The sequence below is a fragment of the Pithys albifrons genome, chromosome 1 (genome assembly GCF_047495875.1).
Source record: "Pithys albifrons albifrons isolate INPA30051 chromosome 1, PitAlb_v1, whole genome shotgun sequence".
NCBI classification, from domain to species: domain Eukaryota; kingdom Metazoa; phylum Chordata; class Aves; order Passeriformes; family Thamnophilidae; genus Pithys; species Pithys albifrons.
Genome location: NC_092458.1, coordinates 58,332,048 through 58,351,357, shown reverse-complemented (window position 1 = coordinate 58,351,357; position 19,310 = coordinate 58,332,048). Strand labels below are relative to the sequence as shown.

The following is a 19,310-nucleotide window of genomic DNA, read 5'->3' as shown; positions in this document are numbered from 1 at the left end:
CCTGGCACATTAAAGATACTGTGGCAAGACCTTCACCACTGTCAATTTAAACAATCAGCACCACTCTGGACATTTTAATCAATTCATGAATGAAGGAGGGAGAATTTAAATTTATTAGCTATTTTGAGTGGTTCCTTTGCAGAGTACAAAAGCACTTCCCAAGAGCAGACTATGGTTCTAAGAAGACTTGTAATTATTATTTCTTTTCAACAGTATATTTTTAAGGTTTTCAAAACTAAGGTGTATCTGAAAAGTCCATACTCTGTGAAAGTATTTAAAACATTGGAGGAAATAATCTGAAAAATTTTAAAAAGTCCTCTTTTCTACCATCTGAGTAAACATCTGACCCTTGAAAAGAGTCTGTCAAGAAATATAACCACATTCATTACCTTTCAAAACATTTTCTTTGAATACTTTGGGTTCTTTCTGTCAGCCATTAGATATGAATTTTCCTAATGTTTTGCCTAGTTTTAAAATGAAATAATAAAAGAACCTTTGGTCCTGAACATATATCAGTATGCACTAAAACACAAGTTTAAAACCCACTGTGGTTTATCCTCTGGATGCACTTCCATTTTTGTGTGTACTTCAAAAAATTGGAATCCCTACCAGAAGTCTAGAATGGTTTACATTCACCTTTCCAAGAGACATAAATCATTATGAAATGATGATGAGGAGGGAAAGTCAAATAGAAAGCAACATTCATTTAAAAGAGATGAAAATAAACACAGTGAAAATAAACTCTCAAATTTCAGAAAAAAATACAGCTGAATATATTGTCCTTGAAAATTTGCCACTAATTTTTCCACAGAGCATCATGCACACATTTTAGTTAGAACACTTCCATGTTCTTTTCATTTTGTACTTGGATTTTCAAGATTCCTAGAGCAACTAATTCAAATGTAAGCTCTAATGAAGTTAAATAGTTAAAACTCAATGAGTTTTAACGTTTCCTCTAAGGACATGAAGAACTCAAATGAAAAAAGCTATTAAAATAAACTACAAACTAAGCTGAAACACGTTCCTGGATCACAGAAATGCTGGACCACTACACTAACTCAGGTCTAGGGCAATAAAGCAGTATATAATTAACAAGTACAAATTACAACAGTGATAGGATGGTTCAAACTTACAAAACTTGCACAGTTTTAAAGGAAATACAATACTAGAGAACTAGCTAGCTTTATGCAGGCTTCACAGACATGCCAGTATTTTCTGTCATGTACTACTTCTATCTGTAATTTTTTATGAGGTAGCAAAACAAATTTCAATACTGTTTTTAGAGGAAGTCTAGAGTGGGAGCAGAAGAGGAAACAATATGCAGCTTTACTATACCTTTGCAAGATTTCATTTTGTTACATAATGCTATACAGCTAATAATACTGTATTTTTATCTGGATTTGGACCTATAGTTTTACTGTTGCCAAGTTCTGCTATTTTACCATAAAACAAATTTAAGGTAACATGACCGAAACTGTATGTGATCAGGTGACTGTAGCATCTGACATGGAAAAGAAGTAAGTCCATAACATCAAGTTTACTGCAACCCATAGTGTAACCAAAAAACACTATGGTATTGCCATACTGCAAGTTATTCAAATACATAAACTTGAATCAGTACAGTGCAGATAATCAGCAGGTTTTAACCAACTGACTTTGGTATTCAGGGTGGCTATACACAGCTGCAGCATAACTGGGAAGAACTGTAGGAGTTGTGCACATCTACTTGAAGGTTTTGTTGCAAAAGACTGCAACTATTGCAACCCAGTGTTTCTAGAAATTCTCTCAGTCTTTAGGCTATCTTGCCCTGACCTCTCAGAGTCATTAAGGACAGGAAATCTTGGCACAATGACATACCAAGACTTGGAAGTGCACGTTATACTAACACTTGAACAAGAGGTCATGGTCTTCTATTCTCTCCCACAGAGCTGCTTCCAGTCCCTGGCACATTCCATTGGCAGCTCAGAACACAGGCTACATGCTGTGAAAGCAGCAGCATGGCACAGACCTATTTGCTTTCAAGAGTCTTCTCCTAACACTGTTACTGCAATGTTGCCTCTGGACTATCCAATGTTACTCACTGTTTCATTTTCAACAGATGGTGAAAAGACCCATTTGCTCATCATTTTTATATTTCATGTTTAAATATGCATAAATAACAACATTTCTAAATCATCAGGAACAAGACTGAGCCAGAGTTCAACATTCCAACAATCAAAGAAATGCAATTGAACAGATCTGTCAAACTATATATCAAAACTACGTGAGAAATTTAAGGTATCTTCCTTCATGAAAAAGGTTGGTTCAATACCATTTTCCTTGCTTTTTAACAGTAAAAAAAAAAAAAAAAGAAAAGCCCAAATCCCACCAAATCTATGGGTACAATTTCATAAACATTCAAAAGTTAAATTGCTGCCATTGTTGCCAAGGTATTGTGTTATGGAAACTACAAGCTTGTAGTGGCTTACCAGCATTTGATTAAAAGCATTTGTGGTGAATGCAAGAGACCAGAACTAACCTTAGGATGCTGAAACATACTGAAAAACCTACAGTTATTCCTTAGAGGAGATGTGAGATCACATAATAATATTGACTACCTCAGCACAGAGAAGATAAAAATTGAATTGAGTTAATCCTGTTTTTAAAGGAAGCTGTTACCCAAGACTTCAAATACATCTATATGTTTGGGGGTTTTTTTGTTGTTTGCTTTTTGCTTTTGTTTTGTTTAAATAAACTGCTGCTTGTTACAAAGATCAGTGGTTATGCAGATATAATGCACTGCAAATTCATTAAACTCAGTTGCTGGCTGAAGTAAAGATCTAATCTTCCTATAATGCTTGATCTTTAACACAAGCATAACTCCTGAAAGACTCAGCGCAGTGAACAATTTTCAGAGCAACGTGTGTCTTCCAAAAAGCCTAATTGTTCAGATACATTATTCAACAAAATTGAAACTGTATCACTACACCCCAATCAAGCAAAAATAGTTTCAATCAGACAGCACAGATGATAAATATGTACACATATATAAAATATGTACAACTATATACAAACACATTTTTAAATGTACATACATATAATTTTATAAAACAACTAATTTATTACTAAGGGATGAAAATTGATCCACATGACAAATACATCCTTCTTATAAATTCAATTTTGATTCAAACCTATAAAACCTTAAAATGTTCTAATCTTCTTCAACTTTTGTACAGAAAATGTTACTTTGCTGCCTTCTCAAGGGGAAAAAAACAGAGATATCTAATAACACCACAGATGAAACAAAACTCAAACTAGTACACACAAATGGGTTAATTTTCTTTCTCATATTACCTGATCGTGGTTTCAAGCCAAATGGGATTGTGGTGTTTGTAGTAGGAGACACTGTCGGACTTCTATCCTTATTCTGTGTAATTCAAAAACAAATCAGAGTAACATGCAGAATATCTCAGCATATCTGACTATGTAATATGCAAAAGTTAACAATACTGCAGGCTACAACTATTCCACCACAATCTGATCCCAACACAGACTCAAACCTATGATAATCTCCCTTTTTTATTGTGCTCTATTCCTCTACTGGAAAAGATGAGTTTCTAATGAAAGATAGCAAGATATTCCCCCGAGTTATAAATAAACTCAATTATTTCTCAGTTTTCTCCCATGTCATCACTTGTTTCCATCAAACATGGATTTTGTGGCAGGGTACATTTAGAAAGTGAAAGTAAAGACATGGTTTTTCATTATATACATTTGTTTCTTTCACAGAATACCATTCTGCATGGTATTTTCCATTCAACACTGAATTTTTTCTGTAAAAAAGCAGAAAAAGGGGAAATTAAGCATACACCTCAGAGCAGGATCACCCTTGACCCTGAACTAGGCTGAGTTACAGCAGAAAGAATGAAGTAGCAATATACAGGAGAAGGTGAGGTATAATCATCATATCTCAAATGGTAACACAGAAGGAGTCGTATGATCAAACTCCGTAATAGGAATCCCTTCCTCTGGCAACTGGGAACTACAAGATCCCATCACCAAGACTGGGTACTGATGCAATGTAGAGGGAGAAGCCCTATTTCTGCGGAAAGTATGAAGGGAAAAAAACTCCATAAGTAGCTCCATACAGCTACCCCTTTTCTCATGAGATTGAGAAAAAAAGATTCTCATATTTTCTGATGAGATTGGCACTGTGTAAGCAACAGGATTAACAAAATCAGACTCCTGTCTGAAAACTAATCAAGGACATGACACAACTGCACAAAAAGAAACTGCACTGAAATTAACACAAAGTGTTGTCAAACAAGGAAAAATTAGAAAGAAACAATGTGTCAGAATGGAGAAATTGAAAAAAAATTACATGTTTTATACTAAACCGCGTAACTCAGAAACAAGTTGATCAGAAAGTGTATTTTTATACCCTAGTAAATTCTTAGGATTACAAGAATAAACTACAGGCCAAACAAGCCCCATATCCACTTCTGATGAGTTCAGTCGGATATTTTGTGATACTCAGTTACATTTAGTATATGAACCATTTCTATAAAATACATGACAAAAAAACATGGCACTAGCATCTTACCTCATTGTGAGATGTTTGCCCACTTGTATTCCAAACAATTAGATCATTCTGCGTGTTTGGAAAGGAAAAAAAAATAAAGTAAAAAACCATTTCAGAAACTATTATTGATAACACCACAATAGTACAATTTACTCACAATAATCAGACACACAGTAATACTTAAGTCTTTTTTTCACTGAAACGATAATTTTCATGAATAATAAATAATTCTATTGCTAGCCAACAAAAAACACATGTGGAAATTATTCACAGATCCATTAAATTTTCAGCTTCAATACTAAGTGATTACAATTGCATTTATAAGATGTTAATGTTTGTTGGTTATAATACAGCATTCAATTTTCTTTCACTATTTTTTAATTAAACTATCATCAAGATTTAATACGCAAATACAGACTTTTAATACAGATTTGAAGAGAGAAATATTCCATAAGCCATTAATTTTATAATTGCAATGTAACATACCTTTTTTACCACTTCTGTTACCACATTGGAAACATATACCTCATATTAATAAATATGAGATAAAATCATTAATTCAGCATCAATCATAGCACAGCAGAAACACAGCTGCCACAAGTAAAAGGAAATTATAATTCAATTCAAAGCAATTTCCTTAGGACCAAGGGGTTTTTAATAGATAAAAAAGTAGGTAAGATAAAAGAGAGTACTTGGAACACTAGGTCCCAACAATCAGAGCTTTCCAAAAGCTAGCAAGATGGGAAGGAAGATTACACACCCATTTTGCTTCACGACCTTTCTTGGCCACACTTCAAGCTTAAAAAAAATTCTTCAGCTTTAGACATCTTTCATAACATTATCTCAACCACTGTATTACCTAGAATAAACAGAAGGAAATCTTACTCATCTGATCCCCACCAGCTCTACCTGGGGACTTTGCACACTCGAGCACTTCCGTGCTAGTCAAAATTTTGAATTTATGCCAAATTGAATTAATTTAGTAACACAAGTAGCAACACCAGTGCTTACTGTATTATACAGAACACAGCATGATTAAAAACTTGCTCTAGCAGGAAGGGTTTTCATTTCACAGAACATGTTTAGCACTTTCACCTGTGTAACACAGACTGGATCAGGCACCAACAAGTGTTTACAAAGATTCTTTTCCTTTTGGAAAGGTTCTTAAAAGTGAATCAGTGTTGTATCTGTCAAACAGTTCATCCAACTGTTCATCAAACTACAGGGCCACACATACTTTGACACTAAATTAGCCTTATCTGTTAATCTCAACAATGAATAAGAACTGTTCCAAATAAAGTGTGGCAAACCCAATGTACAACAATATTACAAGGGAGATTAACCAACTTGATTTTTTGACATTTTAAAGAAAATGCAAAGACAAAAATCAGACTTATGAAGTCACAAGGTTATCATTGGAATATTGATAATAATGATGATTATACCTAAGAATATTTGAAAAGTATAACGATAGGTCAAAAAAGTCTTTATCTTCACACAACAGACCATATTAAGGTACTACCATTATAGACAGCATGTTCTGCAATTTTGTTCTCACAGTCTTCTTGCAAGAGCGTCACAAAATTCCCTACATAGCAAGTTCTGAAGTAATAACATATGCCCCAAATATTTAAATTAGATTTTTTTTTGCAGTTCTTTATTTCTGGATCATTACAATGCACACAAATCTGAAAATGTTCTTAAAACTTTAAAACTATAATCTCAACCTATATAGTCTGTTTGCAATATTAAACACAATAAAAATACTGTTGTTTATAAGAACTTAGAAGCTTATATAACTACAAGAATATTTGGCATGAGCGCAGAAGAGGAATCAGGAATTTAATTTTCTTGAAAATATAACTTTGAGGTGATATTTCTTTCCAAGGGAATGCAACCACTGCAACTACTATACTTTTTACTGGGTAAAAATATTTTTATTAAATGTATTATACCATTTCCTTCCGAAGAGATAGGTCTTAATCAACTTTCTATTTACAGCTGAACCTTGAGATTCATGCTAAGGAGGAAAAACACCAACAAAATCGATCCCCACAATGGGCTTAAACCCATTATCCCGACACACAAATTGACAATCCAAATGTTTCCATATTTATTGCATCTAGACACTTCCATACCTGACTCAATGACCATTTTTCACCGTGTTCACAAGTTCTCACTTCAGGCTTTGTTTTCTCCATGATAAACTCCCTCCTCCTCTGAAATTCTAGTTCCTCTTCAGCATTTTGTCTCTGTAAGATAAGTAACTCTTCAGACTGTGCATCAACGGAAGTGTATTTTTTTTTTTGCATAATATTACCTTAAAATATTTCTTACAAATACTGTGATGACAAGCAAACAAAGAAGTAAGCAATACTATATAATTGCAGTTCCAGTGCTAACAGGTAGATAAATGTAAAATGACTTTGTAACGAACACTAGTTCACCAGTCAGGATACAGAACAAATAGTAAGCTGCACTTATCACACTGTAAAACTCAAAAAACATACTTTATACACTCTCTGTAACTATAGGGACAGGGCTCTGGGAAAACACTAACTGTTATTTCACAAAATATTCTGGGGTTACCCTTCATGAATGCACTGCTTTTCTACACCAGAAGAAGGAGATAGGAGGGGGCAGGTGATAGGTGAGGATTCATAGCTGAACTGGCATACAGACAGTCACACACAGCGGCACGGAAACTACAGTGAAAAAGTAACTGATAAACCCAGACAAATTTTACATATAAAGATTAAAAACAACCCCCAAACAAATCTATAACTATATTAAAGAAAAATCAGTTTTGTCCTCCACCCTACTAGCTTTTTCCCTTCCCTGCTTGGTAGATCATTAATTGAAGAAATTGTTGGCTCACTTCCTGCCTTTTCCCCAAAAAAATATTTTTTAATAATATACTCATTAACATACCTGACCAAGGGAAGATAGCTCCATCTGCATTTGACCACTATGTATAAAGATAAACAAAGGCAAACATGTAATTCATTGTGTAACAACTTGAACATGATGCATCTAACAAATGCATTATTTTTTTTCTAAAAAAGGTATATAAACACACTTTACTGTAGACTCCTGAAATTCTAAAGCTGTTGCTGGTTCCATGGGATACAGATTCGCACCACTGCTCTCTGAATTATCCATGCTTAATCTGCAAGGTTTGAAATAGAAACATTGCACTGGGGTATAGCTTTTGTAACCATTCTGTTTAGTATGTAATTTCAAACAAATGGATGTATGAAATACTTTTATTGTCATGGCTTTAACCTGTTCAGTGTTACCTCTTACGAAGTTTTGGAAACGCCACTGATGCTTCAGTTCAGTCAAAGCAACTTTAATGCTTTCATCTGCAAAGCATCACTCTGAGCAATGGCTTGCATCAAAACAAAAGGACCTGTTTACTACCAACAACCATGCCACTATCTAGAAGACTGTAGATTTCTGTACCTAACCTCTAGCACCCAGTGGAAGCCACAGACGTGCTTAGATATTCACATTTAATTTGCAGTGGCTGAAAATAAAGCAGTGCAAGAGAAAATGCAAGAAAGCAGTAAACACAGGAAAGGGAACACAGAAATATAAAGTGAACATCTGAAAATACTGAAACGTTGAATCTGAAATCTCTCTCCTTCCCAGAACTGAGATACGGGTTATGTGCACATCGGGGATGCAGGTCTGAAGCTCTGCAGAACACTCAAAGCACAACTGGACAAGCATTTCACAAGCTTCATAATCATACCCATTAGCAAAAATATTCCATGATCAGCCATTTTTAAAGGTCACATTTCAAATTCACTGTAGTGTTACTAATGAAAGCACACCTGCGTGTGCATGGAAAACAGGGTTTCTGTGCTTTATTGACCTTTTAAATTTCATCTAAAAACCCTAACTATGTAGGAAATATTGGGGCAACATTTGCAAACAAAAAACAAAATGACAAAGTTCATAAGGCTAACAACTGAAATTTTTTCACTTGTTTTTTTCCAAAACAATTTTTTTTCCTTTTTTAACTACAACACTCTTCTCACAAAGTAATAAGCCTTATGTGAGATACAGAAGCAATGGTACTAGGAAGCTAAAGGAACTAAAGAGATTTCCTAATTTGTACAACATTTTATTAAGCAAAAATATTTCCCATTCAAGTATTTAGTATATGATTCAATAATTAAAGTATTCTTTACATGATGCAAAAAAAAGCCAGCTAACTGTGTCTCTAGAAATACTACCAGGAGCAAATTTCTGTCCTAAAAGCACAAAGGTTTGCTAGGTGAAAAAGCAGAAACAAATTACGCATTTAAAGTAAAGAACAGTGTAGTCACAAAAACAAACAGCTGTGGTGAATTGGTCAAGGAAGGAAAGAGAGACAAGTATACTTAAGGCTGGAAGTGACAAAGGTTTCTGGCCTTCAGAGAAATGAAGCTGTGAAACCAGCTGCATCATGGTAGTAAGAATTAAAATTACTTAATCAGTTTCTGAAGGTGATTACACAAAGAAAAGCAACAGCAAGCATCTGGACAGAACTACCTATACCATTATTGTAACTCTTCTAGTAAGGTAAGTATTTCTTTTCTTTTAAATACTTATTCTTTTGTTTAGCCACAGATCCAGAGTAACTCCATCTGATTTTAGCCACTTAAAACAGGCCCCTAAATTACAAAATCTTGCCTTCTGTAGTCAGGGGAAGTCTAAATATATTTCTCTTGCCTCTTCCTCTAAAGAAACTCCACCACTCATTCAGGCACCTTCTTTATGTGCTCCACTGAACTGGGATGAAGATGGGCCAGAAGATCACCTCATTCCAACAAAATACACCAAGCATGAGTAAGAGGAAAATTTATAATCCCTAAAGAAAATGTGAAAATCCTAGACAAAACTTCAGAATATCACAGTAGCATACACAAGATGAATGATTAGGGAGTGTCCTCGCCTCTAATTTTAGGTTTCTTTTATACCTGAAATCCTGCTTACTTGACTGGGAATTTTGTCTAGATACTCAGAAAGATGTAAGTTTCCTTCTTAACTATCTTGCATACAGCCATATGCTGACATAGATCTTCGTAACTCCAGAGAACTTAATCAACTGTCAGTTAAAAGAATACTCTAAAGTAATTCACAAAAATATTAAAATATATTACATTAACACATCAGCTATTGTAAGCATACCTGGTGGAATCTTGTAATAAATCTACTGCTTCTCTTAGTTGTTCTATCATTGCTATATCAATAGTTTGTTCTTCTGATAAATTTAGTCTATAACATAAAAAAAAGCATTGAAAGAACAGGTACAACAACAATTATCAAGGGTAGTCTGAATTTCAGTTTGTGAGCTTCATCTTCCAACTGGCATGAAAACACTATAGAGAGGGAAAAACAGCCCCTCTGCACATCCAGTATGTGTTCAATTTGATGAAGTAAAACTTTTAGCATTCAATTAAACAGAATGTCTTTTAAAATTGAAAATTTATTTACCAATATTTGACTCTTAACTGCACTCATCACATATACTGTTTTAATACAAACAGCATTAACATAAATACAAAGAATTTTTTTAAGAGCCAGATTGCTTCCTTTTGCTTTTCAACATTTGCAACTCTTTTTGGGGTTCAGAAGCATAACCTCCTGCTAGTCTCCAGTAAGCCTCTTTCAGAAAGTATTTACTCTTTCCTTCCTTCAGTTTTCATTTTTACATCATATAGGACTACACTGTTCTGATGAGTTACTTCACAGCACGCTGTTGCCTGAAATTCCCTTTTCTTATGCACTCACTGCAGCAACTGATGTTCACTTGCTCTATTCTTGAATTAGTATCTATGAGTCAGTAATTGCTCCAAGGTTAAAATTATGACAAAAGAAGCAAAAAAAGAAGGGATGTTTACCAATTAAGTTGATTTTTAAAATATACATTAAATTTAGATCTTACAACATTTGATAAAACTTTTTAACAAATCCTTTAATAAAATAAATTTCAAAATACCTAAAAATGAGCTTTCATTCTACACAGATAAAAAGACACTACAGCATTATTGGTGTATACAAATATTAGTTGCAGTATAATATCCACTCTATTCAGCAATAAATATGTTAAACATTGAGCACACATGAAGTGAAAGGCTATGCATTTGTCATGCCTCAAAGTCTACAAAATTATTAATTGACAAGGAAATACCAGTACTAATCAAAGTAATTAAATGACACAGTTAATTAGAGATAGATAAAAAATACTCACATTTCGTCTCCTTGCCATTGTGCATCCTCTTCTATTCTCAGTAATTCATCACACTCTGCTGCTCTGCTCTGGAAGCAGACAAAAACGACAATGAGAACTGAACTTTGCAATTAAGTAGGCAGACAAATTTTGCTTTCAGACTCTGCACTGACCTAATTTATGTAACAGTTTAGGCTGGTTAGTTGAAGCAATTCAAGCTTCTGCTCCACTCCTTACTTTACACCATTTTAAGATACTGATTACAAGATCTTCTATTCAACCTTCAGATTTTATTGAGGTCAACAACCCTTAACCTTATTGAACAATAAAAAGAAAGTCAAGAAGCATAAGAATTCTTTATTCTATTTCCCAGATGCCACTGATGACTTCCTGGCATGTGAAAACAATGCTTCAATTAAACACAACCCTAGCTCTCCTCCTACTTTCCCTCCTACCACAGCCAGATTTGTTTACATAGTAAGGAAATTCCGAACATGTAAACAGTGGCAATTATGCACTTCATCCATAATTATTAACAGGATTCATAATTGACAGTCAAAAAAAATATTTTTTAAAGAACAAATCAGAACAAAAATTGCATGCAAGAATTTCTATCAGTCAGCCAGTTATTTTTGATTCAGTGTAGGCATAAATTAGAGCTCCCACACAATAATATGAAGTTCTGCTTATTCGAAAACTTGACCCTCTTTTTATGCTTCCACTTTGTGTTTGCAACTGCCTTTTCATCTCAGACAAGCAGGAACACTGAAGTAAATTCAGCTGCCACTAAAGACAGAAGCTCTCTGAATGAATGTGCTTTTGTACTTGTAGAGAACCCACAGCAGAAAACACAGGCTTATCCTCTGTTGTGTCATGTGTTTGGCACATGGGTTGCATCACCCTGTACCAATAAATGCTATCCAACTCTGCCATATGGGACACTGAGGAGTGTACCACCCTCTCTAACATTCTCCAGTTCTCCAAACCGGCTCATTGCCCAGTGCCAATCCTGAGTAGAATGAATAAAGCCATTCTTTTTCATCTTTCTTCACCTTGCAAGAATGAAGAGCATGATTTTTTCTTATAAGAAGGGTACAAATCATAAGATAACAGAAGTGCAGTACTTATTCTAGAAGGTGATTTGATATAATTTGTCTTGATGGATTTCTCAATTTCTATTATAATGTTTAAAAAGTTAGGAAAATGTATTTTAATACAGTAACATTACTTCAAAACTTTAGCCACCACAGCTAGCATGAAGTCATCTTGCATTTTAGCAAGGCAACAACTATGAAAAACTGCTAAATTGAAAATATAAAGCAACACAGAACATACCTGCCATTTTTCCTTAAAGCCTTAAATACAGTTGAAGTATAACTCTCATATATACTAGAAAGAGTTGTGGGTAAAATTGCTCTCCTAGATTAATTGTAATAATTTTAAACCTATCTGCTTATTTTTCCTTTATCTTTTCATGACAATATCAATCACAGCCTCTTATTCATTAAAATATCTGCTGTTAATCACTTCTGTTTGCTCTGTACTTATGAAAAGTAGCAAAGATATTTCCCCCCCACTTAAAATTGTCACAAACTTGCCTTAATGTAACTCATAAATTCAGCAGTAAGAGTATCCGATTCATCAAACTGGTTTCCTGTTTCTCTTGATTTATCATTGACAATCAAGTGAGAAGATCCTTGATGGAATTCCACTAGAAACAACAATAAAAAAAAGATAGAAGAATGATTTCTGGTTCAGCTCAACATTTGTTACTCCACGTAATTTAATTGTATTAAATTATAGAGCTCAAAACCAAAGCTTAAAATCAAAGCATATTAAAAACTTACAGATTAAGACCTTTTTTTGTTGTAAAGATTGATGCCAATTAATGTCAAAGCTCTAATAAATCAATACCCTGGGCATATGGAGTTGTCTGTCAGAAGCACCACAGCAGGTGTTGATGAAGAACTACACCAAGTCTGTCCTGCCAGTACTGGTACAAGAACACAGCTGGACAGCTGCTGAGTATTTTAAGACATTCAGATATCTCACCAGGGACTTGCAGTTGAAGGCAATTTCAGAGTTATCATGGCATAACAAAATTTTTCAGAGCCCATGCCAATCTCTTGCCTGCATATACTATTTCCAGGGATATGATCCTACAACTTACTGGCTCCAGTTTGCTAATAAACACTGTAGGATATAATCCTTTTACTATCTCTCTTTGCATTCTCCTAAATTCCAATGAGTATCCCAACTGAATTTCATTTAACCTAGAATGTACCACTGTAGAAAGGCTGACCTCCTGTTTGTATGGCTTTCATATGCAACTCGTTGACTTCATCCTGCCATTTATCATTAGTATGTGCAGAACTTGGAGAAACATTGGCTTTGGTATGTAGCATAATTTAGAAAAATAAAAGTTACTTTAAAAAAATTGGATAAAATTACTTCTTCTCAAAATCTAAAGAGCTTTACTTGTTACCAGAGGTAATGCTGACTGACTAATAAAGCTTTACACATGCACTAAATCCAACTACAGAAATGGACTCTGCTATTGTACATTTGCTAAATCGTTGCACATTTATATGTGGTGGAGAAGCACAGTTTTAAACAACTTTTCCTTCTCCCCCAGTCACAACCAGATCTTATTAACTCTTGAGACAAGGTGTAACAAGTTCATAAGAATTGCTATGGAAAATTATTATATAAGGACTCAATCAGTATAATTAAAAATGTGTAAGTAGCACACTTTTTCTTTTTTAGATGACTGCACATGCAGCCTCTTCTGGGTAGGTAGGCAGGCATAGAATCAATGACAGAATTTCCCTGTGTTTAATCTCCATGGTTTTTACATTCCAACCTTTTTTTGAGTTAGAATGGTGACCTGAATCATGCTTTATAATGTGATCTTCTTCCATGATGTCTGACATTGGAACATTAAAGCTGACAGTATCTTCATCAGACGGCTGGAAAAAAATAACAGAAACACTAGTTTCAGCTCAGACCAAGAGTGATAAAAATGTACATACTGAGAAAAGTGCTCACTAAAGAGCTGCAAACTAACAAGGGAGAGGATGTCAGAGCACATGACCAAATCCTGTTGTAGGAAATTGTAGTCACACTGAATACATCCTCACAGGAGGTTTGCCAAGCAGAACAATTCATCTGTCCTTTTTTCCTTCTTTCTCACTGCACTAGTCCTCTCCTTACAGTGACCCTGCTGCACTGTGCTGCTCTCTGTGCCTTCCTGGGCCAGACAGAAATAGGGGCTCCATGTAGCCATTGTAGAAACACTGAGTCTCATAGCACAATCCCTTTTTTCTTTCCCTCCAAGAGTCTTCTTCCCTGCTTTAACATGCAGCACCTTGTTAATTGAATGTCTAAAGCATCCAAGATGAACTTTGTAGACTGAGGCATAATCTTTAATTATATTATCTTCTAGAGGTGGAAAAAACCCCAACAAAACAGCATAGCCTTTCAGGTACACCAGCTTTTCTTGGCTTAAAAGCTCATCATTTTTCTCAGCAGTGTTAGCTGCTGCACTGAAACACATTACCTTTACCTACAAGCCTATCCTGTCTATGACTTCACTGATAGTGGTTGCACAAGGAAGCACTGACACGCGGGGCTGCACTTTTGTCCCCGGCCACTGAGGCTCTGCTGCTCTGAGGGCCGGCAGTGACCTGCTTGAGTGAAGAGGACAAGTTTTTATTCTTAATTCTCCTGAGAGAGAGCACTTACTACTACAACAGTCTCAGAGCTTTGCATATGTACTTCTCAACAAACCCATGGGTGTTACTCATTCTTTAAAGGCCCTTTGTTTCTATAACTCACTACTCTGCACATGTGTATTCCATACATGTATTTCATAATTATAACTGTTACAGTACACATATAGCAGTTTGTTCTGTATTCCTTAAGAATATATATTTCAAGGAAGTATTTCTGATTTTATCAGTTCTGAGCATTTTAACAAAATATCTGCAATGGAATGGAAGAGCATTAGATACAGTCAGTTATTTAACTCCATAGTTGTTAGCCCTTTTCAAAATATATTTGAAATTTTAAAATTAGTTCCATTTAAAAATGAAATAAATTAGTATCTCAAACAGAAAATAAACAAATCATGCTGTAAGTATGCTAAGCACAAAAGTTACTGTTCTATTAGATTTGAAGTAATGACAATCCAACAGCTTAAAAACAAAACAAAAAGAGACAGTTTAAATTCATTTGGGCAACCAACATTACAGTGAAGTTCCTTCTCTTTCTTTCAGGTTGTATCTCATGTGATATTGGAGCACTAGATTTAGTTATTCTAGATGAAAGTTCATGTTTCGTTAATTTTTCAACTATCATTTAAAAATAGTATAGCAAAATGTTCCTATAGACTTTATTACTAGTTCTGGATACTGAAACAGGTACTATTTATTTCCTCAGTAGAGTAACACACACTTCAAGAAAAATATTTTGGAGTGTTGATATAAAAAAAAGCCACAGGTCATTCAATTTGGAAACAAAAAATTATTCCTTTAACAGGTTATGTCTCACTTTCAGGACCTCCAGAATTCTGCAACTAGTCTTCCAGATGTTTCCTGCCACTGTGCTATAAAACAGAATCTATCCAATGCAGCCTGCAATAATACAAAAGTACTGCTCTTTCAGAGGTGAGATATTGTATCTCACTTCCTTTTTCCACAGTTTTATTTTTTGATCCAGTTAGCAACAGAAGACCACAGACATATAAGAATCAAAAGTACCTAACATTATTCTAACACAGAATTCAGATGATGCACTTTGAAATAATCCTCAAATACATTCCTGCTGGTACTAATGTGTCACTCATATGGATAATAAAGCAGTGACACTATCTGGACCTTAACAAGTACCCTCTCATTCTAATGAATTTTATTAACAGAAAAAATAAGGTCAAAGGGAGGTGGAAAAGAAATCAAAATGCTACACTTCTCCTAAAAGATGAGGTACATGAGTATACTACCTTAAAGCAGAATTTGCCTTCAAGTTGCTGTGAACAACTTTACAGCAACACTACAAGATACCTTTCACTTGAAATGCTCAAGATGACTATAGCTTTGAAAATGGATGCTGTAATGTCCCTGCCAAGTCAGAGATACATTTAATAGTTTATTTCATCAAGTACTCCCTCCTAAGTGTATACACCCAGAGACAATTAGCAAGCTTCCTAAAAAATACATGTGCATTCAAACTAGTGATTCATTTAAGTTAGTAAGTGACACACATGCAAAATGACATTGTAGTACTTTCTGTAAAAGGGCTGAAACTCAATAGCCACTGTGTGTGGCTCGGCTTCGCGAACGAAGATTTGGGAAGGGCTGTCCCCACGTGGGTGTGCCCTTCCAGCCTGCGCAGTGGATTTTAGGTGAGGCACAGCATGCGCAGAACTGGCCCCACCGTTTAAGTCCTGAGGTTCATCTGCCACAGCCAAGCAAGCTTGGACAGTGCCACAGTGAAGTTCCTCAGGACTAGAACCTACAGCACCCGGCATTTCCCAGGAGGTCTCCCATCCAAGTACTAATCCGGGGCTGACCCTGCTTAGCTTCCGAGATCTGACGGGATCAGATGTCAGGGAGGCATTTAACTGCCTTAACAGCCACTACCCTTCAGACTAAATGGTAGTTTGTATTTCTTAAAAAACCCAGAATAGTATTTTAATGGTAATTTTATGACTGATCATTTAATGTTTATCTAATGTCTGGTATGTAGCTTTCTGATTGTAATTAGCAACGCACGTGAACTTGTATTTGCAACATGCCAATATTTCTTGCACAATTCTCAAGTGCTACACAGGTATTAAAGAGCTCATCAAAAGGAAAGTGAGTGGTAAATTTACTATCAAATGCATTTGTGATTACTGATGTCAGAATTCATTTCTCCTTAATAGTACAGCAGTAATCAGGCCAGGAAGGAATGAATAAACAGCTCTGATATTAAAAAAACTTTGTACTATTAAAAATGCATAGGTACACTGTTTGTTGTCTTTAAAATATTTTTGCAGCATTTCAGTTGCTACATTTTGATTACAGGTAAGACAATCTATTTGCTAAAGGTGGTATATACAGCTAAAGAGAAAATTCTGGAGTAACAGTTTCATTAACAAGGTAACTGAGCTTCAGGAAGTGTAAGAATGGCAAAATTGTTTGTAAGTGGCTATGAATGGACTGCATGCTCTTCTCGGCTAGAGGGAAACCATTAGAGGTTTGGCTAGAAATCACTACAATTCTGCTTTGCTTCCATCTAGCAAGGAACTTGCCCAAGTACTTGGAAACGACCATGTTTCATTTTTTAAATGTTATTGTATTTATAAGACCAATCAGTGTGTAAGTGGATTCATGTTTAATTTGCTTTTTAGTAACTACAAATTCAGTACCTAAGTTTGATTCTCTATACATTTGTTTCAAAAGCAACAAAATCCCTTTTCCTCAGAGGAGAAGAAAACACTAAAGAATCAGTATAAAATTATTTTTATGAGTGAGAAGGTCACTCTTTTGTTGTGACCTAGGTATTTCCCATTAAGTCAGAGCACAAAGCCTGTTACTGCACATTTTAGAAAGATCATTAATGAATTATATTGCTAATTATTTACTTATCATTAATTATTCAGTTCAATTAGATTTAGTGCCCTGTTCAGCTGAGCATAGCCTCAGAAATAAAGGTCTTGGAAAGTCAGTTCTAAGAGCTTAGGACAATGCTAACTCCACAAAGCTGTCCTTTTTCTCTGCTCAATTAGACAACATAGTTCGGAAACAGTCTGAAGATTTTTTTTCCAGCACTGCCTAACTGCCAGAGCATGCAGACACATTAAGATTTGCAAAGTTACTAAATTTCCTGTACTACAACATTCTGCCATACTCACATCACAGAACATGCTGGGACTGGGCACTATTAATTCCCAACAGGAATGAGTTATCAGTCAGAGAGAAAACATGTAAGAAGTCATCAGTGTGTAACCTGTTGGCATATTTACTTCACAGAAAACGGCAGATGTGAATCCTCTTCTGGTTCTCATTCTCTTGATTATGTAAACTGCCTGAGAAATGTAGTGAATTCTCACCACTGGTAGGTTGTTGACCATTTGGAAGGAAGTATCTCACTGCCCTCTCCAGACAGTGTAAAGACAAAAAAATTTTAAAAACCCCGGTCTCCTTGTATCTTTGTTTTAGCCAATTCTTAGTGAAAAATCCATGTCAAGGATATGGCTGCAGAGTTTTTATGGTTAAAAATATTCACACTTTTAACCAACTTAAAATATTATCAAAATATGAGTGCTGGAAGGGGAGGTGGATGCAAAACGCAGGTATAACTTACCTCTGTCGCTGACAAACGTTTATCACCATTATCACTGCCGACACCCGAATCCGAGTCCTTTTTACTTGGGAAGATGTCATCAATGCTAGATGTGAATACAAAAAATAAATTAAAAATTGGTAAAAAGCTACCATAGCATTTATGTTTAAATTCTGTCCTGGCTTCACTTAAGAGCAAATTTCTAACCAGTTTTAATGGTAGAGGGTGCAATAGCCTGGTGCATGATATTAAAACAGATCAGATGGAATGGCTAGCTAGCTTAAGGATTAATGATAACAACAAAAATCATTTGCTATAAGCTTGGTTTTGTCTATACATTAGGCAAAAATGCTTAGTTACTAGCTAAGTAGCACAGGAGTCCAACTGGAGCAACTTAGCCATGGGAGAAGCAACCAAAATAGTTGAACTCAGACTGGAGTCAACTGATTTAATTGTACTCAGTGATCCACTAAAACGCACTAATATCTCCCTGCGGCTTGAAGTAATTATTAACACAGAAACCTCCTTTTGGTGCTTTAAAATAGACTTTGAATTTAGGTTTTTAAGAAAATTGCTATAATAAGGACAACTGCTCTCTCCTCTGGTTTCATTACCTGATACGACCTGTACTCATTTTGAAGTACGCTATTAGATGCAACACTCTCATTGCCTAACTTTTTATAAAATATATTTTATTATTTCCCCATTTGCTATCCTGAAAGCTGTAATACTGAATTCAGATTGCCACAGCAATTTAAAAAGGAGCTTTATCAGTCTTCAAATGAGTAAGGTATCTGTTTAATCAATCCTAAATTACTTCTTAATCAGTAAACACTAAGGATTTTTTTCAGGAACTGCTTATGGAAATCCTAAGCAGGTTATGTTTTTTCATTAAAAGTATGAAGTTACACTTTAAAATAAAAATTTGCTAATTATTATGTGATAGAGCATTAGGCTGTTAGTTACCAACTGGTGTCTACTCTGCCCTATCCCTTTACCCTAACTTGCATTCTCCACTATGGCCAAATTATCATATAGCACATGACATTCTTGTCAATTTTCTCATACACTAAAAGAACAAAACAGAAAACCAGTAAGTGTTCCCCAAATGGAAAACCTGCTTTTCAGCTTGGATTCTTCTCATCTCTGACATTTATCTGCTGGAAATTCACAAATGTGTCTTCCAAAGGTACATGGAGA

The 19,310-nt window shown here is 35.1% G+C and overlaps 1 protein-coding gene across 5 annotated transcripts in view; it reads right to left on the bottom strand.

The window, feature by feature from the left end:
- LRCH1 (leucine rich repeats and calponin homology domain containing 1) overlaps positions 1 to 19,310 on the bottom strand; it is a 119,123-nt gene that overhangs the window by 32,705 nt on the left and 67,108 nt on the right. For 2 of the 5 annotated variants that reach the window (XR_011697374.1, XM_071551068.1), the window contains exons 7-16: positions 18,132 to 18,216; positions 13,648 to 13,753; positions 12,383 to 12,495; positions 10,806 to 10,873; positions 9,743 to 9,829; positions 7,641 to 7,730; positions 7,493 to 7,529; positions 6,700 to 6,813; positions 4,583 to 4,630; positions 3,334 to 3,406 (exon numbers count right to left, since the gene is read on the bottom strand). Coding sequence is in view for 2 of the 5 variants with exons in the window: in XM_071551068.1 (XP_071407169.1) it covers positions 3,334 to 3,406; positions 4,583 to 4,630; positions 6,700 to 6,813; positions 7,493 to 7,529; positions 7,641 to 7,730; positions 9,743 to 9,829; positions 10,806 to 10,873; positions 12,383 to 12,495; positions 13,648 to 13,753; positions 18,132 to 18,216 (821 nt within the window). In the remaining 3 variants the exon portion in view is untranslated. The remainder of the gene's footprint in view (positions 1 to 3,333; positions 3,407 to 4,582; positions 4,631 to 6,699; positions 6,814 to 7,492; positions 7,530 to 7,640; positions 7,731 to 9,742; positions 9,830 to 10,805; positions 10,874 to 12,382; positions 12,496 to 13,647; positions 13,754 to 18,131; positions 18,217 to 19,310) is intronic. The other 3 variants (XR_011697375.1, XM_071551081.1, XR_011697376.1) reach the window with 2 other exon arrangements.